Source organism: Nannobrachium achirus, assembly GCF_963921795.1.
Source record: "Nannobrachium achirus genome assembly, chromosome: 20".
Classification (NCBI taxonomy): domain Eukaryota; kingdom Metazoa; phylum Chordata; class Actinopteri; order Myctophiformes; family Myctophidae; genus Nannobrachium; species Nannobrachium achirus.
This window is the reverse complement of record NC_137827.1, coordinates 23,725,346-23,750,751: the sequence shown is the minus strand read 5'-3', so window position 1 is coordinate 23,750,751 and position 25,406 is coordinate 23,725,346. Positions and strand designations below refer to the sequence as shown.

The 25,406-nt window shown below is 41.9% G+C and overlaps 1 protein-coding gene across 3 annotated transcripts in view; it reads left to right on the top strand.

Moving 5' to 3' along the window:
* The window catches only part of eml1 (EMAP like 1), a gene marked incomplete at both ends in the record, with an annotated part of 72,161 nt that overhangs the window by 26,344 nt on the left and 20,411 nt on the right, over positions 1–25,406 (top strand). Inside the window, 8 exons of one of the 3 annotated variants that reach the window (XM_080750446.1) lie at positions 6,162–6,300; positions 9,020–9,067; positions 12,057–12,185; positions 13,096–13,124; positions 15,789–15,815; positions 19,336–19,465; positions 21,342–21,491; positions 22,911–22,980. In XM_080750446.1, the coding sequence (XP_080606572.1) occupies positions 6,162–6,300; positions 9,020–9,067; positions 12,057–12,185; positions 13,096–13,124; positions 15,789–15,815; positions 19,336–19,465; positions 21,342–21,491; positions 22,911–22,980 (722 nt within the window). The remainder of the gene's footprint in view (positions 1–6,161; positions 6,301–9,019; positions 9,068–12,056; positions 12,186–13,095; positions 13,125–15,788; positions 15,816–19,335; positions 19,466–21,341; positions 21,492–22,910; positions 22,981–25,406) is intronic. The other 2 variants (XM_080750447.1, XM_080750448.1) reach the window with 2 other exon arrangements.

Below are 25,406 nucleotides of genomic sequence, written 5' to 3'. Positions count from 1 at the left end.
AATCGCCCAGGCATTCGTCGTAGCTCTTGGTAAACCAACCTTGTGACTGGTTGCATCAGTCCCAGCAATCGCTTACAGAAGGCTATGATGAATGTCCAGGTGATAATCTATTTACTGTTGCTGTCGGGCATAAACCTTGTATCTCCATATTTCAAGTTCAACTTTCTTCTTTTTTTTCTGAATAGATGCCCTATACTTTGTCAATCATCATACTACAGTGTCACACAAAAGTAGCAAAAATGTACAGTATATTTTTTAGATTTGATAAGTTTCTCTGTGGCTTTTATAGCTCACCAATGAAAAGTATTAACAAGAGATGACTACATTGGATTCATTAGTACGCAGGTTCTTTAGGTTTGGGACATACAAGGTTTCCATCCGACAGCGACAATATTTATGATTTATATATAATATTTGGTTGAAACCAAACAACAAATTCTGGTTGTCACAGTATGACACCGTAATGGATGTTACTAATCAACAAAATACACACTGCCATTACCATACTCATTTCATGAAAGACATTTACTGTATGTCTGCAACCTCCGTTTGCTGCACCAATGATGATAATGATGGATAATGATGATATTTTAAATATATTCTATTAATTTCTGTAATGTCCCTGTGCATGGCACCAGCGGTGGGGGTGAAATACAAACATAGCACATGTGGTGATGGCGTGTCTTTGACTTTGATGTTCACATATTCACCAGAAGCGGAGAGTCTATTCAAAGACTCACACACATTCAATCAAACACACCTTAAAGTATTTCATGTCTCCGTATGTATCTTGCGTATTGCCCAGGTTTGTCCCTTCCCATGACATTTGGATGAAAGAAATACATTATAATTCTTAGCGGCTCCGTAGATAACTCAGTCACATGGGTAAATATGGATGGATACAGCGTGACTCACCATTTTCCACAGCATTCTGGAAACTCACTTCTTCAGACTTTACCTCACCCACCTAACACTCCTCATTCCTTGTATTACTTCTTTGTTGCCAATTTTGACCGTTATGCTATTTCGAATATACTGTATTTATATATGCAGCTGTGTTTGTTACTTGATGGGTTATGCAATCAATACAGCCTCACTCAGCTTGTCACAGTACCCACCAGGGTGACAGAGCACTCTCAAACCCAGCAAGAGCCGCTGATACAAACGACCTACGGCCTGGTCGCGACTTAGGCCACGACTTGGAGGTCGTAGGTCCCGGTTCTGGAGGTTTTGCGCGATCTCGGTCGTAATTCAGCGACCTGGGAAGTCCGCGATCGAAACTCTACGCTTGCTAAGGGAAGGGACGCGAGTTTAGAAACTCTACGCTTGCTAAGGGAAGGAGCGCCGCGATCGAAACTCTACGCTTGCTAAGGGAAGGGACGCGAGTTTAGAAACTCTACGCTTGCTAAGGGAAGGAGCGCTCGTTTTCAACAGCGTCGGCAGGTTAGCTACTCAGCGCTCGTTTTCAACAGCGTCGGCAGGTTAGCTACTCAGTGTCGGCAGGTTAGGGTTAGGGTTAGGGTTAGGGTTAGAGTTGGGGTTAGGGTTAAGGTTAGGGTTAGAGTTAGAGTTGGGGTTAGGGTTAAGGATAGGTTTTGGTGCACCTCGCGCGGTCCAAGTGACTACAATGGAGCGCTTCCTACCTCCGGTTCAGCCAATCACAAGCTTCAAAAGGTTGAATAGCGCTGCTGCTCTAGAATATTCTGCAAAAAGACGGCCCGGGGACGACCGAGGTGGCGCAACCACGGCCGGGGGTCGCGAAACTAGACCGGCCGCGACCTAACAAGTATGTACCGCGAACTACGACCTCCAGAACCGGGACCTACGACCTCCAGGTCGTGGCCTAGGTCGCGACCAGGCCGTAGGTCGTTCGTATCAGCGGCTGTCTCTCCTCAAACCCTCATAGATCTCGTCGTAACCACTGACAATTCCAAAGTCACCGCTAGCGGGGTTATTGTATGCGGTCTTAGTGATCATTATATGATCTACTCTACCCGAAAAATACACAAACCCAAGGCTAGTGGCCACAGAACTGTCGTTGCTAGAAGCCTGAAGAACTACTCCAGTGAGGCTTTTAATCTCAAACTAGCGGGTGTAGACTTTTCCCCAGAGCTGCAGTGTACAGATGTCGAAGAAGCATGGTGTGGTTTTAAAACCAAATTGACCAATGCTCTAGACGACGTGGCCCCCTTGAATACCACCAGGGTTAAAGCCCGCCAAGAGCCATGGTATAACTCAGATATTGCAGAATCAGCTAAACTTAGAGACAAAAAATACGATGAAAAACGAAAGTGCTGCAAAAAGCTCGGTAAAAAATTCAACCCTGACCTCAAAATCCACGTTGAGCATCTTACTGCTCAATGCAAGAAACTTAGAAACCAGACAACCGCCCTAGTTAGATCCGCCAAAAAAAACTACATCGACGACAAAATCGATGAATACAAAAACAAACCACGAGACCTATGGAAGTTGCTTAACAACCAATTAGGCTTAAAATCAAAAACCATATGCCACAACATAAACATCAAAACGGACGCCGCTCTCATTTCTGACAAAGGTGAAGTGGCTACCCATCTTAACAAAACCTTTACCACCACAGCCCGTTCACTGGTCGAAAGACTGGTCGCCCCATCTGGGCGGTATGGTGAAGAATTTGTTAAAAAATTCTACAAAAAACTGGGCGTCAGAAAAGACAGCTTTAAACTTTCCACAGTGACAACTGATGAAGTGTTTAAAAAATTGAGCGCCCTACCTCAACACAAGGCCACTGGCCTTGATAAAATCCCAGCTAGATTTCTCAGAGATTCAGCCGCCACCATTGCTCCAATCATTACCCACATAATTAACCTTTCCATCGAACAGGGTCATGTCCCCCAGGACTTCAAACTAGCAAAAGTAACCCCCCTGCACAAAAAAGGTAGCAAACTAGACCCTGGAAACTACCGCCCCGTTTCCATTCTTAGCTCCATATCCAAAGTCATGGAGAAAATAGTCTACGAACAGATTGCAAGATATCTCGATGAGAATAATCTGATTTACGAGTTCCAATCTGGATTCAGAAAATCCCATTCCACTGACACATGCCTTCTCTATTTGACTGACCAAATCAAACGCGAAGCGGATCAGGGCAAATATAGTGGCATGGTCATGATGGACCTCCAGAAGGCATTTGACACCGTGGATCATGCTATTCTGATTGAGAAACTAAAAGCCATCAGTCTTGACAGCGCAGCAGTGAGCTGGATGCAATCTTACCTGGTGGGGAGGGAACAGGTGGTGGAGATTAACGGAACCCTGTCCCCCCCCCTCCCAGTAAGCTGTGGTGTTCCTCAAGGTAGCATACTGGGACCTCTGTTGTTCCTAATATACGTGAACGACATGGCATCTGCTTGCGACTGCAACCTGTTCCTGTTCGCGGATGACTCGGCTCTCCTAGTCTCGGGCAAGGACCACTTGCAGGTTGAAAAGACACTTAACTCTGAACTGAGTAAGATCTGCACATGGCTTAACGACAACAAATTATCAATTCACCTGGGAAAAACCGAGTCCATCCTCTTTGGATCAAATCATAACCTCAAAAAGGTAGATGACTTCACAATCAAAGTGGGTGACAAGGTCATAACACGAAAAAACGAAATCTCTTACTTAGGATGTATCCTTGAAGCTAATCTTTCCAGCGAAAAGATGACTTCAAAAGTAATAAAAAAAATCAACCAACGAACTCGTTTCCTACAGAGGATCGCCCCAATGGTCAACTTCAACACACTGAAGACCATAGCTGGTGCAATAATCCAGCCCCTCTTTGACTACGGAGTCCACGTATGGTATCGTGACGCCCCACAAGCCCTTAAAACTAAACTCCAAACAGCCCAAAATAAACTAATTAGGGTCCTGCTTAACCTTCCCTATCAGACTCACCTCACCGCTACTCACCAGTTAAGAGTGGGGTGGCTCAGAGTAGATGACAGAGTACAGCAACTTGCAATGGGCCTGGTGTACAAGATACACTACACCACTATGATACCCAAGTACCTGTCAAAATACTTTATAAACGTTAAGGATGTCCATAATTACAACACCAGAGGCAGTGCCACAGATCACGTTCAACCCAGAGTCAACTCAAAGAAAGGGTCGAACTCGTTCTTCTGCTATACCACAAAAATGTGGAATGCCTTACCGAAGGCCATAAAGGAGTGTGGATCACTAGCATCCTTTAAAATTGCCCTGAAAAAACACTTACTGGCAGCAACCGTTCGCAACTGGTAAAAAAAAACCTAGCCCAACCCTACCCTCCCTGCCCCTTCCCTGTATATTCCTTGTATATACTTACTGTTTGTTTAGATTTACTGTATATTCCTTGTATATACTTACTGTTTGTTTAGATTTACTGTTTTCTTTTCTTTTTTCCCCCCTTTTCTTTACATATCTACTGCATAGTACTGTGTTCTATTTGTCTGTCATTCAATGTTATATGAGATACTTAAATGGTTTCCTGTTGAAATAAGCTTAGTCTTTTCATGGATCTCCTTTTAGTAGACCTTGTACCAGTGAACTGAACTGTACCGTCATGAATCTGTACATTTTCCTATGCAAACTTCTAATAAAGCCTTCAATCAATCAATTGACAAGTTGACATGTTATGTTACTTTGTTTTTGTTTGACCACTAATGCTAAGAATGTTGTTTAGACATATGCTATTTGATCTTTAGCTGGTATCCTGGGTACTTCGAAGCACTATATTGTTTTCTTTGCACTCGCCTTTACCATCATTTGTTGACTAGGGTTCATGCCATTTACTCTAATGTTGCACTTAAGTCCCTCTGGATAAGAGCATCTTCTTAATCACTTGAACCCCATTATCCCTATTGCGGTGTGAACGTTCGCCATAGATAAGGGGCGGCCATAGCTGAATGGGTAGAGAGAGGCCGCATGGGAAACAGAAGTTCCTGGTTCGTGTCCCGGAGTCAATAGAGGCTCTTAAATTGTAACTAGGCCTACAGGCACAAGCATGTGTTAAAACCCAGCTACACGTGCACACTTTCTGAATTCCTTTTTCTCTATGATCCTGATCTCTCTGCTGTCTACCACCCACTGTTTGAGCCTTATCTGATTTATCATCTGTTGTTTTGGTCACACATCCATCCATACACATACACACACCTTTATATAACCACGCAGCTGCACATACATTAGTAGACACACATGCATGCACGGCATTGCACGCGCGCACACACACACACACACACACACACACACACACACACACACACACACACACACACACACACACACACACACACACACACACACACACAGAGCTTTATCTGCAGTGTTAAATATTTAATAAACAATGTTCTGCACAACCTACATACGCATGCATGCACGCACGCACGTACACACACGCACGTACACACGCGTGCGTGCTCGCGCAGCCGCGCACAGACACACACACACACACACACACACACACACACACACACACACACACACACACACACACACACAGTCACACACAGTCACACACACACACACACACACACACACACACACACACACACACACACACACACACACACACACACACACACCTTCCTTGCTCCATAATCTTTAATGTAGTATTTATTCCGCGGTGGTAGAACTGGAATTTGAAATGTAGTTAGCATGGATGGAGCAGTGTGCGTGTAGGTGTGTGTACGTGTGTTTACGGGTGTAATGAAACGTGTGACAGATAACCTAGTGCTGTCACTGCATTTATAGAGCAGAGGCCATTCATCATACCCATTTATCTTTATTAGTCCCTCACACTTGACATGGTTCATTAAAATTCTGCATCTTTAATTTACACAAAGACAATCTCAGTGCTCAAAAGACCCTTTTTTCCAATGACGGAAAACATGGTAGACATTCAAAGAACAGAGACCCTTATAGAAAATGAGATATGTTTTCTATCAATGTCTCATTCAGTCTATTCCACAGCATGGTCTGGTGCTAACTCTCATCATATTATACTCTGTAGCAACTCTTTCAGCAACTCTCAATCAAGCACAAAAGCACACACATAAACACGTACTGTAAATGAGCACCCATAGGTACAGCTACAGTAAATGATCAATTGAATGTTCCAACCTTTTAATGTGAATTGTGGGTTATTCCTCTTCTAGCCAGGCCAATGATAGCGACCCTGCCATTGCGGCCCACGGTGAACAACGGGACAGTCCTACCAAAGAAAGGCAGTGGTACCCTCCCATCCCCGTCCGGATCCGGTTCCCGGAAGGACGTCGTCACGCCAACCAACAAGAGGTTAGAAGACAAGATCCACACTCAAAGTTCACTCAAGTCACAATGATCATTCAGTCACATTGATTAGCCCCAGCATCCCTATTCTGGGGGAAAGATTGGCAGAAAATAGCAGAACTGCAAGCTCACATCGCGTTGTGAGCTTGTAGCTCACCTATTTTAGCGAAGAGATTGGGTGTAGAGGGGAAAAAAGACAGTAAATCAGGTCAGCTTTATTAAGAGGGTTTCAGTGTAAATTTAATTGTGCAAGAGTAAGGCAGACACATTTTCTGCTGTAGTCCCTGGTCAAAATACAAGTACAACAAACAGGAACATGTAAAAAGACAAAACATATCGGTATAATATAAGGTACAGTATATAGGGCATGAGACATCCACTTATCTAGTCTTCAGATTTATTAGAGAAATCACGAGTTGTTATGAGTGCGATATAAATGTTTCAGCTACTGCTCATGTCCCAGACATCTAAATTAATAGTCTTTTTTACTGGGTGTTGGAGCCCCAGAAGCTGTGTTAAAATCATAACAGACCCGTTCTGTTCAGATAAGCACATCCATTTCTATCCCTGAGGAATTTATCATGTACTGTATGTGTATGCAACATCTGATGTAGCCCCTGTCATAAATTGTCCCATTTGATAGCCTTTTCAGTGCCACAGCCACTGACATTTAACATGGCTGATAAACACAGAGGCAGTGCTGTCATCATAATCTATGCTCCTGTCCTGACATTCAGAGTCACTTCAAGACTATAGATTGAATTAATGTGGTGTGTGTGTGTGTGTGTGTGTGTGTGTGTGTGTGTGTGTGTGTGTGTGTGTGTGTGTGTGTGTGTGTGTGTGTGTGTGTGTGTGTGTGTGTGTGTGTGTGTGTGTGTGTGTGTGTGCGTGCGTGCGTGCGTGCGTGCGTGCGTGCGTGCGTGCGTGCGTGCGTGCGTGCGTGCGTGCGTGCGTGCGTGCGTGCGTGCGTGCGTGCGTGCGTGTTCACGGAGAGCACAGGTTATCAATCTTGTCTGTCAGGGGAACAATGGTCTTGTTCCCATCACTGTCATGAATACTGGCACTGGAATTATCATAATCAGATGACTGTGAGGAGAGAGCAGGGCCCCATTCCATTCCAGATTGCAGTTCCCCCCCAATCCCTCCTTCCTTGTTTGTTCACTATACGGGACACACTTATCAGGGAAAACCAGGAATGTATCTGGAAACCAGGAATGTGTCCCAAAATGAACCAATATACTCTTGTTAGTTGCTATTCTATCCCTGATAGCTTCTATTCTCTGATGATGCAGAATGGAACAAGGATAATATAACAAGGAAGGAAACGGCTACAGGCTATACTATGGAATGCAACCAGTGACATCTCCTGTCCAATATAAATTAATAGCTACAATAGAACAATGAGATGTACGTAGATACACCAGGACAGATATTAATATTAATGTGCAGTATGAAATGTCAGTGTGATTCTGTTGAGGCCTTTCTCTGCGTGCCAGTTATTTGCTTCTTGTAGACAATCTGAGCCAGTACTGATATTTGTGCGTGTGTGGTTTTCGCCGGACCGGGATCTACTCCTTTGCAGTTTTCTGATCCGTTCTAGAGCGGATATAACTTTGCGTCGGCAGGCGGTCGGAACTCGTGGGGGAAACCAAAAATGTTCCCCCCAAAGCTGAATTGTATGGGTTGCGAGCATTCCTTTTTTTTCTCCTATTCCTTAGGGTACGGATTCTGCCAATGCTATTCAATGGGAAAGCATTTGCTGCCACATAGGCAGAATCAAACTCCGGTGTGTCCGTACCTTTTGAAGTTTCTTTAAGTAAAACTTTGTTTTGGTATATGCATCTTTTATTCCGTCTCGTAGCGCGACTGTCGAGACTAGACTACTCGATTCAGCATTCATGTCGGGGAACAAAAATAAAGCGTCTCCAACCGGAAACCACAACTGGAAACCTCTTTCTAGAAGGATCACACTGGTCAGTTCTGAATGAAAGCCAGGCTTTCCTCCGTGTAGAAAGCCTACCGGTAGATTATCACTAAGGCATATCTGTCAACATAAGCTTTGGTTGAAATGTCTTCTCCCTCTATCTATTCATCATTAATATTTATATGAATTTCATATTATTTATCTTTTAGTTTATGATCTATAGCTCCGTGGCCTTTGAGCTCTGGGCTCAATAAACACATTTTGTTGACTTGTGTGTCACCTTCTAAGCCATTACCGGTTGTCAAGGGGTTTATGAAGCGTCTCTGTTTGTAGGGCAGTGGTTGTGTTTGTGCTGCTCTCAATGTTCCAATATTTACTTTATCAGAGGAGCTTAGAAACACACATACGCACGCGCGCGCACACAACACACACACACACACACACACACACACACACACACACACACACACACACACACACACACACACACACACACACACACACACACACACACACACACAAACACACACCAGGAATGAAAGAATAATAACACATAAATTGCTTTCAGAAGACCTGCTGATGAGATGGAACTTGTCAAATCAAGAGGCAATCATGACACAGATGTTAGTTGATGGCGCTTAAAGGCAAATGTATACCCATTGTTAAGGCAACACTGGGTTTAAGTGTTGTGTTTTATCCCCTCGCTCCCTGTCCTGCATGTCTGATGTCCCTGCTCTCTTCCATGACATTTACATATCCTGCCCACCTACATTGTGATGTGCTTGCTGTCTCTCTGTCCAGTCTGTCTTCTCTGTCTGGCCATGCCAGATTTCTCTACTTCCCCCTCAGGTGAGAATGTTCCTGAATATAATGTTAGTCACGCTCTGACATCCTTACCCCCATACTTAATGTTCTTTAACCCAGTGGTTCTCAAACATTTTCTTGCCAAGGACCACTAAGTTGATATGTATTTGGCCGCGGCCCCCCATCTGAAAAGATGGAGCACATCATAAGAGAAGATCTGTGGTGTTAAAATTGTTGTTTTCTCTCCATTCTTCCAACATTTGCCAATCTAGAAGCTTCCAAATGAGCTTATAGAACTTTTTTTTTGATTAGCGGAAGTATACCGGTAAAATAGGGTTAAAGTGGTTCAAACTGATTTTGATGCTATATTAACTCATCTAGTGCCATTTGCGTGATGTCACGCAATAAGTACTCGAGTACTTACAGTGCCAAATGCGTGATGTCGCGCAATAAGTAATAAATTACTGTAACGTTGAGTACATTACCGAGTAGAATGGCCGGATGTCCGGAGACGAAAATCCGCGCTGATTTGTCATCATCACGGCTCCACGAGCACACAATAGTCATCCCATAACATTGAGGTGGACGGCCGATCTCATCTTTAATGTCCATTATCTCAAAACAACACTTTAGAAGCGAAGATGGAGGCAGATGCTCGCTTATAAAACACATGTATAAACGCTCCATTGCAATCCAGCATGGCACCACGTAAACAATGATCGGTTCCGGCGCACGACCCGATGACGTCAGACCGGAAGTGATCACGCTATGGCACTTCTGGCCTTCAAAATAAGAGAGTGCAAGCGGATGGAGCCTGCGTGAGGCACTCTGGACATCATTGCGACCGAAAATCGCGGGCACAAAATGAGTTAAGTAGATACTATTTTTAAAAAAAGTAAAAAATAGTGGAAATAGCAGATCTATAAGCTCACAACGCGCTGCGATGCGACACGTGGTGAGCTTGTAGATCGGCTATTTCCTCTATCAATGTTCTTTTTTAATTATTAAAGTTGTCAAATATGTCAGTACTTTCTTTGTATATTTAGGTTATGTGTCATATTTACCATGTGCAACTTAAAAGCCTAAAAGCCAAACAGAAATGTAATTGTCAACAACAAAAACACAATTAAATCGTTAATCTCAATTATTTGAGGACAATTAATAGTCATGTAAAATGCCATAATCGTGACAGCCCTAATATTAAGTGATTTTACTGAGGACCCCTTGGAACCCATAAATGACCCCAGTTTGAGAACCACTGCTTTAACCATATGAACCCTAATCTCTCAAGACGGATGAAAAGGAACAAAACAGAGAGGGTGCTGTTTTCCCCTTTTCTTTGACGATGTGTTCCCGGATTGCATGAATCCTAGTAGCTTCCCTATAATTCTTGGGGCAAACATTTGGCGAAAATAACAGATCATCTCACAAACCAACACGTTGTGGGCTTGTAGATCTGCTATTTTCAGCAAAGATATTTGGTGTAGAAGGGAAAAAATAAAGTAGCCTGGGGAACTCCGGACCAGTCAACGAAGTATAAGGTTTTTTCATCACTCACCTGTTATTACCCAAGTCCCATGAAACCACTTCCATCATCAATAACAGCAATACTGTTTACTGTACATTCTTTTGTCCTATTCTTTTGTCCTAATTTCATTCACTGGTACAAATGATTGGTAAGCCTATGGTTATTCATGGTAAAAGAAAAAGAATACAATGAAGATTTCTGTCTCTATCATTCTCGAAAACTCACTCACTCACTCACTCACTCACTCACTCACTCACTCACTCACAGTTACTATGTAAAAGGGACAGCATCAGCAGCCATATCCAGGGGTTTGAATGGACTTGGCTCTGGTGGGATGGATTAGGTGTGAGTGGGCCTAGCAGCCAATGGACTGCTGATGGGGGCTTTCCTTTGTGTGAATGAGCAGCCTGTCTGCATTACTGGTGTTCAGGCTCGCAAAGGTTCTGTTAGCACGTCCACCAACTCTCCAACACGCATGACTTTTAGGAGAAGAAATATGGAAGATATTGTGATATAAAATATACAGTATCCTCACCTTCTCTGTACCTCTCTTATTCTCCCAGCACTATAGTAAAATGCATTATACATGTGGGCTGGTCTTTTCCTTGACTGACCTTCCCGGAAATGAAGTTCCTTTCTGTGGGTTCTTATCTCTCTATGACATTTTTCATTCTATAATTCGTAAAAGCTTCAGGCGAATCTGTCATATGGCTTAAGTTCCCTTATGAAAGAGACTGTCAAGCTGAATGTATAAGTCTAACTCAATGAATCGTTTACTTTAAGTGCTATACTTGGACGAGAAAAGCATTTTTAGGAAAGCAGTGTCAGGTACTTACCGGTATATGACCTATTTCTCTTACCTTCCCTATCTTCCACACAGGGGCGTCTCAACGGGGGGGAAAGTGGGACTGAGTTACTAGGGCCCAAGGTGGATTTTATACTTTAGCTATTGAAAAATAGCAGATATACAAGCTCACAGCGCGGCACCGAGTGCCGTGCTGTAAGCTTGTATATCTGCTATTTTTGAAAATGTGTGCTAATCTTTGAATATATGTATTTTTTAGGCGAACATTTGTAACTCAAATTTTGCTTCTGGGGGGTTAGAGATGGGGGTCCGTGGCATTTAGAGATGGGGGTCCGTGGCAAAATACATATCATTTTGGGGAAATGAAAAGGTCTGAGCGCCACTGACATTATTACTAAGAAGGATTTGAAATAATTCAAAGACTTGCACAAACTTTCAAGATTTTTCAAAAGTCTACAAGCTCGCAGCACTGCACTCGGTGCCACACTGTGAGCTTGTATATCTTCTATTTTTCAATAGTTAAAGCACAAAATAATGTGTTTCCAGTCTAAATAGGTTAAACCCCCTCCCCCTATTAAGAACATTCATGGGGGGCCCGCAGTGAATCCTTGTACCCAGGGCCCAGAATTTGGTGCAACACCCCTCTCCCCCTACACACACACATACACTTTGAACATCTGTCCACCATCTCTGTGCCGCAGCACTGTGAGGAGAGCCAACTCAAACGAGCACATGGGAACTCTCACACGGAAGGATTCGGGCGACTCCAAGAGCAACCGAACCCGCGCCGGGTCCACTGGCAGCAACTCCAGCGGCAAACGAAGTGACAGGTAACCAGAATCTATTTGTCATGTTCAATTATGATATTTAGACAATTAGATGTTATTTAATTTAAGCCAAAGCACCTGGGTCCTCGAGTAGCGCAGGCGTAAAGTTCCTGTCCACCACCGGGGAGATAGGAGCTCAAATCCTCTGTAGTGCCTCTGGCTTGACCAGGCGTTCATAAAAGCACAATTGGCCTTCAGGCCTTATTTACAGGGGGAAGCGAAGCGGGTTGATTAGGTCAGCGGTTCCCAAACTTTTTAGCTTGTGACCCAAAAAAGAAATCAGAAGTTTGCCCGGTACAACAGCAGATCTACAAGCTCACAACGCTTCGCTTCGTGCCGCGTTGTGAGCTTGTAGATCGTCTATTTTCACTACTTCTTATTTGTTTTCTAATTTATGGAATTTGTTAGATAGTCAAACAAATGATTTTTCCAAGTAATTTAATTAATAAATAAAATAAATATTTATTAATGAAATTACATAAAAAATATAGTTTTTTTGGGAATGTTTTTTTTAAATGCTTTGAAATAATAATAATTAAAACAAAATGTAGGAAAGAAGAAATTAAGGGACCCATACAAATGTGTCCGTGACCCACAAATGGGTCCCGATCCAGTGCTTGGGAACCAGTGGGTTAGGGTGCTACTTGTTACCAGAGGCTGGCAGAGTGCCTGGGCTGTTCATCTGTGAGGAGTGGGTTGTACCAACTCATGTGCTCCAGGGGAGGCTCCTCACTGACAGGTGAACCAGTAGGGGTCGAGTAGTGTCATGTGTGGGGTATTCAGGAATTTCTGTAACGAATAAATTGGGAGAAAAAGATGGAAAAATAATTGCCAACTTTAAACCAAAACATATTTTTATTGCACCAGCCTAATGCCCGTCTGTGTCTTTCTCCATTTCTGTTTCACTTGACAGCAAACAGAGGGACCCTGTGTTCAATGCAGGTAAGACCCCCGAGCTCTTCTCAGATATTTGATCCAAAGACCAAGGTAGCAGTGTGGTACGGTACCATTTACTCTTTCTACAGTTAACCAAACTCTCAGTGGCCAAATGTGGGAGTCAGATGTTAAATTTATTTTGAAGAATAAAAGAAATGTAAAAAATAAAAAAAGTTAACATTTTACAAGTGTCTGACTTTGGTGTCAATGTAATTAGAATCATTGTGTTCTAAACCCATAGCACGAACAGATTGTTTAAGTCAATGCACCCAGAGGACCACTGAGAGATTTCTAAGTGATGTTAACATGTTAAGTCTCCTTCAAAACACTCATCCTTTAACCCATGAGCCATCATCCATTCTTCTTAACCAATCAACTTTATCCAGCTCTTCCAAAACTCACTCAATCATTCATTCATCGATTCTCAAACCAGTGTTTTTGTTTCGTTTTGTTGTGGCATAAGACCTGTGTAAATGTATGTGTTCAACGCATGAATTTGTCTGTTCTTTTCTTTTGAACTGAAAGAATACAATGTAATACACAGTATGGTACAGCTGTGCCTTGATGTTTGGCTGATCATTTGCCCTATATTTGAGTATAATTACTAGTGGTTGAGTAGTAGTTTGTAAAGAGAGACTAAACAGAGTGGAAAGATATTTCTTGTCAAAGAATGATCTGTGATCTATGTGGCATTCTCATTGATGTGCGCAGGAGTGTAGAACTAGACTAACGCACTTTTCGAAATGGACGAAAAGAACAAAAACCATGGCAACAAAACAATGTCATGGACTAGGAAATTAGATGAGTATCGATTCAATATTCCATCGTCCAGCATATTATTGATTTGTTAGTAAATTGAATTCCTGTTTCAATTAAATGTACTGTATACACCTGCCTTTGTTTTAGTTTGGTTTAGTCTGAAGCAGTGCTGTGTTCTACCTGTAACGCACGTATACGGCGTCTGCTGTCGGAAAGAAATAGATGAATAGCGTCTGCCCTCGTGAACCTTTCAAAGTAGCGTATCTGATAGGCATTATGCATTGGCGTATGCCATGGCCACACGAATAGCCGTGAATCATAGATTATAGTATGCCCCCCTAAAAAGTCTAGAACACACCACTGGTCTGAAGTCATCCAGTGGTGTCTGTGAGCCAGACACTTAAACTGTTACTGCTTTAATAGTTAGGAAGTGTTAAATGCAGAGGACACATTTCCCATAAGTGCAAATGTACAGTGACAAAAGTACAATAATTGTGTTATTATTAGTATTTATATTTTTATATTATTATAAATTGCATTTAAAACTGTGTAGGCCCACAACATTAATGTAATTAATGCTAGCGCAGTTCATGTAAAAGGATGTCCATGCAGTTTAGTGATTTGCACATCATCACATGACCTCTGGGATGTCTACACATTCCTTCCATGGGAACATTCCTATAATTCTTTTTTGGTAAATGGGCCTTTAGGTCTCCCTAAGGCCATGACCCCCTACCCTTGCTATCTGAGTTTAAATGCTGATGCCGAAGAGATAATTAACATGTCGCTTCATGGACGTTTGAATCGATTTGCAGACCTATTATCTCCGGCAAAGCTGCCCAGTAAGTGCTGTGCCATGGCCATAAACAACCACCAGAATACACTTAACCAGTAGAAATTGATAATTAGAACAGTTGGCCTTGTCAGGATTATGCTTACATGCGATCCGTGCACTTATTGAAGGGGGCATTATAAATTAATGCTATAAAAAGATTTGCCTTCAGGAAGATGTTTGAGTTAGTCATGTTTCAGTGGTGTGCAGCCATGTATATCAAATATAGCAAATGTATATCAAATCGTCGTTGGAAGGTGGAAACCTTGTATGTCCAAAACCGTTTGTTTTGCATTTATCATCTTAAAAATTATTTAAACTAGTGAAAATAGACGATCTGCAATCACACAACGCCTTGCACCGCGAGGCGTTGTGTGCTTGTAGATCTGCTATTTTCACCAGTCTTGTGCGACATTCTTGTATGATGAAGCAGGGCTTCACTTACAAATTTGAAACTTGGAGATACAAGGTTTTTGTCCGACAGTGATGAAATGTAGGCCTATTTGACATGTTGCAAATGTGTGGTTCCTTTTTTTTAAGCGATAAACATCGATGACTAGGTGATAGATGGGGTCAAACTCTCAGGTCAAGTAGAAATGCTTGGTCTGTCCATTACCAGCTGGGAAACAATTATCTTCAAGGCTCCTGCATTACTGAGGTGGTGACCTCAGAAAAAAAGCAGTCTTTAACCACTTAAAAGAACCCTAATTTATACTTTGTTGTGCAACAAATAGTGAAAATAACCGATCTACAGTACAATCTCACATCTTGTAGATCAGCATTCTTTAAAATAATTATTATATAAAATAATAATTAATAATACATTATTAGACACATTTTGCATCCAAAAATAGGTTCTAAGTGGTTAAAATTCAACATGTCTTACCATGGGAACAGAGAAGGCCGGGCCGTCACACAGGAAAGTAACAAAATAAATGAAATAGAGACTATTAAAGAAGAAGTCACTTGTTCATTAACACCAGGAAACATGCAGAAAGGGTTTTGTTAGGACAGATCAGAAAGTGAGAAAGCCATCTCAACAATCACCTGGTCCTTCTGTCTCTCTCTGACCTCACAAGGGACACGACGTGTGACCCACTGCAAAGGTAGGCCCCCCCCCACCCCCATCCCCACCCAGCTTAAAACTCCTGGCCACAGCTCTGTGAATATTGCTGCACTCACAAGGCCGATACAGTGCCCTGCATTACCTCAACTTTGAACCATGGGCTGAGGTGAAGACAGGGATAGTGATGTTGATGATGTTCCAAATTGTATCTTCTCTTTTTTTTCCCGGGCCAATGACTGGCACTTGTTGCTGGAATATTGCAGGCCTTTTCAAATGATATTTCATGTGATGCAATGCACAGAGAGCTGTCACTAGACAGGGGAGAGTTGACACCGAGTGTGTGTGTGTGTGTGTCGTAGTTGACCTCCCTGAACAAACTAATACACACGCCAGTAGACTATCTAACACACACTGAGAGGTTTGTCAAATTGTGTGGCTGTTTGCAGTGATCGCAGCGTGCTTGCGTTTATGCTCAGATTAGTGCCGGTGTTGCGTGCCGAAAATTAAGCAGACGACTTTCAAGCTATGACCTAAGTTGTAGATCTGCTGTTTCGGCGAGTGACACTGGCGCACGGTAGACTATAACTTGATCTCGCTACCACTTTGCTAGATGTGTGTGTTTGCTTTACATCCCCACATTGCACTTGGCCATTTAGTCTCTTTCTCACCATAGCAACAGCGCAAATGTTTCCGACACTCTGCTCTGCATATTTGTGTGTGTTCTGAGTGTTGAATGCCGTGTTCTAAAGACGACTTGCTCTAGTTCAAAACAAGGAGTTATCACTGATGCTCATGTGTTTACAGACAGACAGACACTTTCTTTTATGCTAGCGATATCCAGTATGTATTCCCTGTTCTCTCACACGGCCACCAGAGCATCGACCCAGCAGTTAATGAATTCATCACTCTGACTCAGAAACTGGATTAAAATCCATGGTGATTCCCTCTCAGAGCTTTGTCTGTTTCCTCAGTCTTGGGAAAAGTCAACCTGTCATTACACAGTATAGTTTCTAATCTGACCATTCTGTCCTTTATATTAAAGACATTTAGACAAGGTTGCAAAGACAACCAACCGAGGATGGTTTGTAGAGTGAGACTAAACGTACTGTAAGTGATATTCTTTAGTTAAATCTTTGGTTGTTTTTGGTTTAAAGGTTAAAGCTGGTAATAGTAATCATTAGCGTTTTCTTCAGTAACAGTGTTCTCCACATCTCTCCGGATGTCTCAAGAAAACACATTTTCTGATGGGTTGCTAATTTCATCTTATCAGGAGAGGGTACCCATTTATCAGCCTTTCTTTGTGTCATCAATTCTATCCTGATTAGATAGAATTGCAGTCCTGGCCTGAAAATTGATTTTCTATAGCAATGATTACTATCAGTATATAGTTCTATTTACTACTTTAACAATAGAAAATCACTTACTGCACCTTTAACTTCATATTAAAGTCAGTACCCCTTAGCCACCTGTATATGATGTTGCACCTGATGGTAGCAGTGAAATATAATGTACAACAAAAAAAATCCATCTAACTGGTATCATTCTACCAACCTCCTCCTCCCTTCACCTTCCTGGTCAAACCTGCCCTGCCCCGCCCTGCCTGGTCCTGTGTATCAACCTGCCCACAATGCCCCTCTTGTTCTCTACTCCCACTCTGCAATAGTCACAGTACAGATTTTCCTCACTCGCTCTGGCAAACGGACCGGCGCCGGCTGCAGTGCTGCTGCGTCGGCCATAACGTCCCGGTCAGCCCACCACTCTCCGCTCCACAGGGCAGGCTGTGCTAAGTCCAGGGTGGGCCGTAGGGCTGGCACTGCCAGGGCACCAGGGCTCACAAAGACCCCGAGTTTGACCCTCCCACTGACGAAGTCGGGAAGTCTCTCATCGTATTCTCCCCTTGATATGCCCATGCCCAGCTATGGCAGCCCTATCAAATCTCCTAGCTACTATTTCCAGATCTGCTACTGAGTCTTGCTTCTGTGTGTGTGTGTGTGTACACACACACACACACACACACACACACACACACACACACACACACACACACACACACACACACACACACACACACACACACACACACACACAAATATATTTGTGGTCATACTGTTGGCTCTTAACAGCCCGTTAAAACAAATCACAGTACACTGCACTTCATATATATATATATATATATATATATAATATTGTACGTAAACAACTAACAGAGTCTTGCAAATGTATGAAGGTCAGTCGATGTGGTCAGGTATCAACATAGTGAGATGCAGTATGTGAGATTTTGAGTGTGTGTGTGTGTGTGTGTGTGTGTGTGTGTGTGTGTGTGTGTGTGTGTGTGTGTGTGTGTGTGTGTGTGTGTGTGTGTGTGTGTGTGTGTGTGTGTGTTTACTCCACTATAATTATTAGTTTTCAAATAATTTTAGTGGAGTAAAAGTATACTATTTGCCTCTGAAATGTAGTGAAGTAGAAGTAAAAGTACTGAAGATTGGAAATACTCCGGTAAAGTACATTTACCACTGCTCCCATGTGACCAACTGTAGGGTTTAGTGGCAACAGGGACACGTCACATGAGAACTGGGAATTATTTGGTATTTTCAATTTAGAAATGCTCAGTTGTCATTGTCATCTGTCTTGAGAGATTACCATTTAAGTGACCATGTTGTCCTCAGAGTGAGGGACGTAACGAGAGAGCCTTTTAATCTGAGACACTGTATCTGGATGTAGTTATTATTATGATAGAGAATATAAACAGGAATATTGTATGTGAATTGTATAATTGTTTCTTTTTTTTCATAATTTTTCCCATTGTGTTGTCTCTAGTTTTGTTTCTCAACATCAGCATGTTTTGTGTATGTCTATTTACCATTTACTGTAATTACCTTAATTTCTTTTTGGTTATTTTCCCATAACAATTCCATTCCTCTGCGTGTGTCTGCATTCTAAAGTTGGTTAACCTGTGTTATAACCTGCATATTCATAAGCGGTGAGGCTTAATAACATTTACAAACTGTTTGCAGTTCATGTTTTACCTTTTGCTGTTATATACTCTAATATACGATATGAAATAACGAATAAAGTAAATTAAAGGGCTGATTGGTTTGTGTTTGGCGATTTTGTCATTCTTGTTCTTCAAACATACCTCATCTCGAAAGTACATTAATCAATTTCAGCTCTGGTGCGTGTCCCTATTTTGGGCATGTCATAATAGACATGTCGTTTTTGACAATTAAAACGGCACAAATAAATAGGGCATAAGTGGTTAATTCCCTGTTTCTCTGTCTAATGTTCTCACTCACCACATTACACCCTTGTCACCATTGTCCTTGTTTTGACACGGTGTGTGATTGTCGTGCAATTGCACATCTTATTATTCTCCTATATGTCACGCTGTCGCTTTAACTCATCATAGTCTGCAATTTAACAGAATTAATTATCACATTCAATGACTATGAGCATGATTACACTAATCATTAATGCTTCTCTGTACAGTACATTATGCTGTCTGATGCCATTATGACTGGCATGAGTGTCACCTCACTGACTGTGTCTGTTGCTCCTTCTAGAGGAAGGTTATGTGAAAATGTACTTGAAGGGACGGCCCATCACCATGTTCATGCCCAAAGATGTGGTGGACTCCTACTGCCTGGAGGCCAGAGCTGACCTGCCCAGCAACAAACTCAAACTGGACTGGGTGTATCCTTCCACTGGTTTTAATGGTTCATTGTCATGAGTCACCTTTGAGTGTATGTTCATATCACCTATGGCAAATTCATGTGATGATTATAATCATAACGAGGTGTAACGACTTCATGAACTAAAATGAGCTACGGCAAGGAATGTCTGCCAGAAGATATACAGAGATACCTAAATACAAAAACAGAAAATAATAATGTGTAAAGCCTGCATATGCCATAGCACCCCAAATCATCAATGACTGCGGAAACTTAACACTTCTAGCAACTCTGACTTGACAGGTTGACATTTCTGTATTATAAATCCTTGTTGTGAGTGGTCTCGTGTAATACTGTAATATTTTGAGATATGGATTTTTGATATTCATGAGACATATGCCAAAAGCTAAAATATTTTTAGTTTTTGGCATGTATTAGAATATTTCACTGCATTCACAAACTCGAATATATGAAAGTTTCACATTTTGAATCATATTACAGAAGAAAATGTACTTTTACACAATATTCTATTTCTATTTTATTTTTGTATTGTTGGCCTAGGACGTACAGTATGACATTAACATTCCACACTTGGGTTAGATCTTTTGCCTGGATTTTGCAGTTAACAAAAAAAGTTTGAATACATTTCTCTCTTGGGGTGGAAAAGTTGAAAGCAGTTTTCTCTAGGCAGGGGCGTCACACCAAGTCAAGGACCCCCAAGATGATATGTATTTGGCCACGGACCCCGATCTCAAAATATTTAGTTCCAGGGACCCCCAGAAGCAAAATTTGAGTTAGAAATGTTCGCTTAAAAAATACATATATTCAAAGATTTTCACACATTTTCACAACTTTTCAAAAATAGCAGATCTACAAGCTCGCAGCGCAGCACTCGGTGCCGCGCTGTGAGCTTGTATATCTGCTATTTTTCATTGTTATTAGGGCCCCTCCACCTTGGGCCCCAGTAACTCAGTCCCACTTTCCTACCCCTTGTGACGCCCCTGTCTCTAGGAAGGAACTCCAAATTGGCCCAGATTGATACAGGTAGAGGGGAAGCTCCACCATGTTGCCTGTTAGTGGAGATCTGCTCACATGTTCTTTTCACTGGCACTGCACCCAGCTCTGCTCCCCGCCTTCAGTAAGAAAATAATTTAATCTGATAGGAAAAGCACCGATCTCTATAGTCTAAACCAGGGGTCTTCAACAGGGGGTCTGGGACCCCTAGGGGGTCCTCAGAGTTACTACAGGGGGTCCTCCAAATTGTTGTGTGATAGAAACCTTTTTCTCCTTTTTTATATTAACCACTTGAACCCTAGAATCCATATTCTGAGAACTTTAGCCAAAAATAGCAGATCTACAAGCTCTGCGAGGCGTTGTGAGCCCCTAACCCTAGATCGGCTATTTTCGGCAAAGAGCTTTGGTGTCGAGGGGAAAAAGAGCTAAGTACAGTGAAAGGTCAAGTTTATTACTTATTGACGGTTCAGGTGCTTAAATATCTGAAAATACAAATTTACATGAAATACACTGATGATTGTGCTGTCAAACAATGAAACTAGGCCTATTATGGAATCTATGAAAAGGTTGTGAGGGTCCCTGCTTCATCTCTCTCTCCACTAAGGGGTCCTTGGCCAGAAAAGGTTGAAGACCCCTGGTCCAAACTGATAACATGTGATTGGTACAGCAATATTAATGGGATATCCTAAGTCTACTATTGGATTAGTTAGAGATTTCTTGTTATATATTTATCTGCAATAGAACAACTATAAGGGAATGGGAAAGTAAGTAAGTCTCTAGAGGTGTAGAGATGTAACTGAATATTTGTGAATAAAGTTTATATTTTGTCACAGTCTCTGAGCCTACTGGGGTTACTGGGGTATTTCTTTGACCGTATAATCCAGCTATGGATATCGTGGTCGCGACTGCCGCTCCAACCTGTATCTGCTGCCTACGGGAGAGACGGTGTATTTCATTGCCTCGGTGGTTGTACTGTACAATGTAGACGAACAGCTGCAGAGACACTACACTGGACACACGGATGACATCAAATGGTGAGAGACACACAGCAGGCCTCATGCCTATTATGTAGCCTGCATTGTTGAACACACACGCGCACACACACACACACACTTACGTACGTTCATGTGTTTAAAGTTTCATATGGACGGGTACACATTAAAGTGTATTACCCCCTCAGGCCGGGAACACATTTGTGTGTATTACAGTACAGTAGGTAGTACAGTAATTTTTGAAAAAAATATCCCTATTTCTAGCTGCTACAGAGGCTGAGTAATATGTTTTCCAGAAAAACAGTGGGTAATTTTCAAATCGGACATAAAGGCCTAAATGGGTTAAAAGTTGAATACACTTGCACCATAATGTAATATAAAGCTTCCATATTTTATTCTTTAAAGAATAAAAAGTCAGCTACTGTACATAACCAAACGCAATGCATATCCAAAAATACCATCACAGTAGAAAATGACAATAATGTTTTTGAAATAAGCCTGTGCGTACAAAATATTTACAACGTTATACTCTTCTACGGCCAAGTCGGGCATCAAGAGACAGAAGAACATAAAAAGTTGAAAGATGAAGATAAGGTTCCTTACTTCCTGCCCAACAGCAAACATATGTTGTTCAGTCTGTTCCTTGAGCCAAACAAGTACATATTAAAGTACCTCGGGAGAATGAAGAGTTACCTCTGCCTGTGCAATATTCCTGTCTACCATGGTTATAAATGAGGGCATTGTAGGTGTCTGTCTATCTGTGTGTGTGTGTGTGTGTGTGTGTGTGTGTGTGTGTGTGTGTGTGTGTGTGTGTGTGTGTGTGTGTGTGTGTGTGTGTGTGTGTGTGTGTGTGTGTGTGTGTGTGTGTGTGTGTGTGTGTGTGTGCATGTACTGTTGGTGAAAGTGTGAATGGAGGAACACACATTTGACAGGTAATTGTGTGGGCAAGAAGGAGACCCTGCTTTAATGTGTGTCAGTGCTGTGATGATTACCAGCAAATGAAGCACATCCCAGGTTGAACAAAGAACTGATCCGATTACATTTCAAAGGATGTCTCACAAACACGTGCGCGTGCTCACACATACGCACGCACGCACGCACGCACGCACGCACGCACGCACGCACGCACGCACGCACGCACACACACACACACACACACACACACACACACACACATAAATAGTTAGAACTCTGTAGGGATAACATGCCCTAAGAGGATGATAAATTATCTTAAAATGTTTAATTTCCTCTAACACCAGTGCAGGCAGCGTGCTGTATGATGGCTATACACTGAATATTTCATTCACAGCCTTGAAAATTCAGCTGAAAAATAAAAGTCTTTCATCTTGTGATGACAGCACGCTCCCCATCTCTATCATTTATTCAAATGATGCCTTTGATGTTGAAAGCTTTTCAACTGCATTCCTCACTGATTTTCTCCCTGTGTTTTTGGTTCTGTAGCCTGGCTGTCCACCCTGATAAAATCACCATAGCAACCGGGCAGGTGGCGGGCACCTCTTCAGATGGCAAAGTAAGACGTCTTTCACACTGTTCTCTTAGGCAAGGCACCTAACTACATGAACCCTACATGAGCATTTGGCGAAAATAGCAGATCTACACAATCTCAAAGCATCGCAACATGACCCTGGTCAACTAAGTATACCGTCGTGACTGGTTCACCTTGTCACATTTCCTGGGGCAATTTGCCCAGATCAAGCATGTCAGGGATGTCATGCACGTCATGTGATTTTCAACTGTCCGCCACTAAGGGGCAGTGGCGCTCCACTGCCTTGTTGCTGTTTGTATTTCAAATGGTCAGTGGTTAAGTACTAGACTACATACTTTCTGTTAATGTTTATGGGGAGGCATAGCTCAGGGGTAGAGAAACTGTTATTACAGCACGAAGGGTTCCCGAAGGGTTCCCAGTTCGAATCCGGGCTCTCCCTGAGTTAATGTCGAAGAGTCCTTGGGCAAGACTCTGAACCCCTCAAGACAGCTCATTTGAATTGAGAAAAGGGAGAAAAAATAAAATAATAATAATGTGTTTGTTATCTTAATATATATATATACTGCTCAAAGAAATGAAGGGAACAAAATGTTCCCTTAATTTATTTGAGTATAGTATACTGTAGTACTGCTCAAAGAATTAAGGGAACATTTTGTTCCCTTCATTCTTTTGAGCAGTATATATTATATAGACCTACACCTATTTCGTCAGGAAATTAAGTATTTTCCTAACCTAGCTGATTCGCTGCCCACAAGGAGCGCGTGAGAAATTAGGGGCTAAGAGTTTTGCTCACGGACAAACATTGACATCGCTACCTTAGCCTGGAATCGAACCAGGGCCAACCAGAGGCTCTGGTTTCGCAGGCAGGATCCCTAACCATTCAGCTATGCTGCGCTATTTATTTCTGCTCAGTTTTTTATTTATTTAATAAATCAAATAGCAAAACTAACTAACATGTTTATAGTGTTATATGGGCTGACTACATTTTATTAAAAGGAGTTTTGATAAGACAGACTGATGCTCTGCAAATGTACTCAGAAGGATGTATGTGTGTGTTTTACAAACGATTATAGAGTTACCATGGCTTGGTGGTAGAATCAATGTGTTGTAATGTCTTGATCCTTGGGTAAGGCAGTTTGAATCCGGGAAGAAGATCATCATGTAAATTCGTTTTTCAATTTGAGTTTTGCCTATTATGTGTTCGTGGCAAAGACAGCCATTAAGCTATCGATTAATTGATCAATATAATGTTAGATAGATAGGTAGGCTAGAGTAAAGGATCTTATTAGGTGTGATGGTGGCTCAGGGGTAGAGAAACTGGCATAAAACACAGAGGTTTCTCCATAGCTGAATGGTTAGGGAGCCCGATTGGGGATCCAGAGCCCCTGGTTGTCCCTGGTTCAATTCCAGACCATGGTAGCAATGTTGATGTGTATCCCTGAGCAAGACTCTTAACTCCTAATTGCTCACATGCTCCTTGTGGTCAGCAAATCGGTTGGGCTGAAAATACTGAATTTCCCTTGTGCAAGGAGTAGGTAACTATTATTATTCAAATGTAGTTGACATAGGTAAGAAACCAATTCTGATTGTGATTGAACATAACCAATTCTGATTGTGATTGAACATAAGAATGAGAAAGATTTTTGACATTTTTAGACACAATATTTTCTTTAATCTTAATTAAAACATAATTTAGCTAAATTGCATGACTGTGGTGGGGAAAGAAGAAACCAATCTGTTTCTGATTAACATTTGTATTTACTTTCCATAACATGCCATGGATAAATACATTTCTTGTATGAGACATTATATATCCTGCTGATGTTTGCTGACTCCTAAGTGCCACCCCGTGGCTGTATTTGAAACTACATTGCAATACATAAGTGGGTGAAGGCAGTAGACAGTGTGAAGTAAGTGATATGAAAAAACCTGAGTGAAATGTGACAAGGTGAACCAGTCACGACGGTATATGTTTAGTCAGGAACATTCACGTCAAGTCATTTAACCATTTATTGCAAAATGGAATACACAATAAGCAGATTTAACCATTTATTCTTGCATAAATGGAATACAGGTAATATTGGCGTTTTACAGGCTCCGCGATAGGAGATGCTCCCTGAAATTTCGTGCACGCTTTTCTGAGCATGCTAAGCAAAATCAGGGAACGCAGCAATACCCCCATAGGGATACAATAGCAGAATAATAGCAATACATTGACGTGTAGTTTTGTCAAAATCACAGTATTTGAGGTTAACCTTGACATGTAACATGAACTAGTCAAAATCACAGTATTTGAGCTTAACCACATTGACATGTAACTTAATCAGACAATCACAAGTATTTGAGCTTAGCCAGACTGATCGTGCAAAGGTGGAGGAGGAAGCAAGCAGCAAATGATTCCGAAGCTCGGAACCAAGCATTGGTAGAGAAAGCAAGCTCTATTTAAAGGA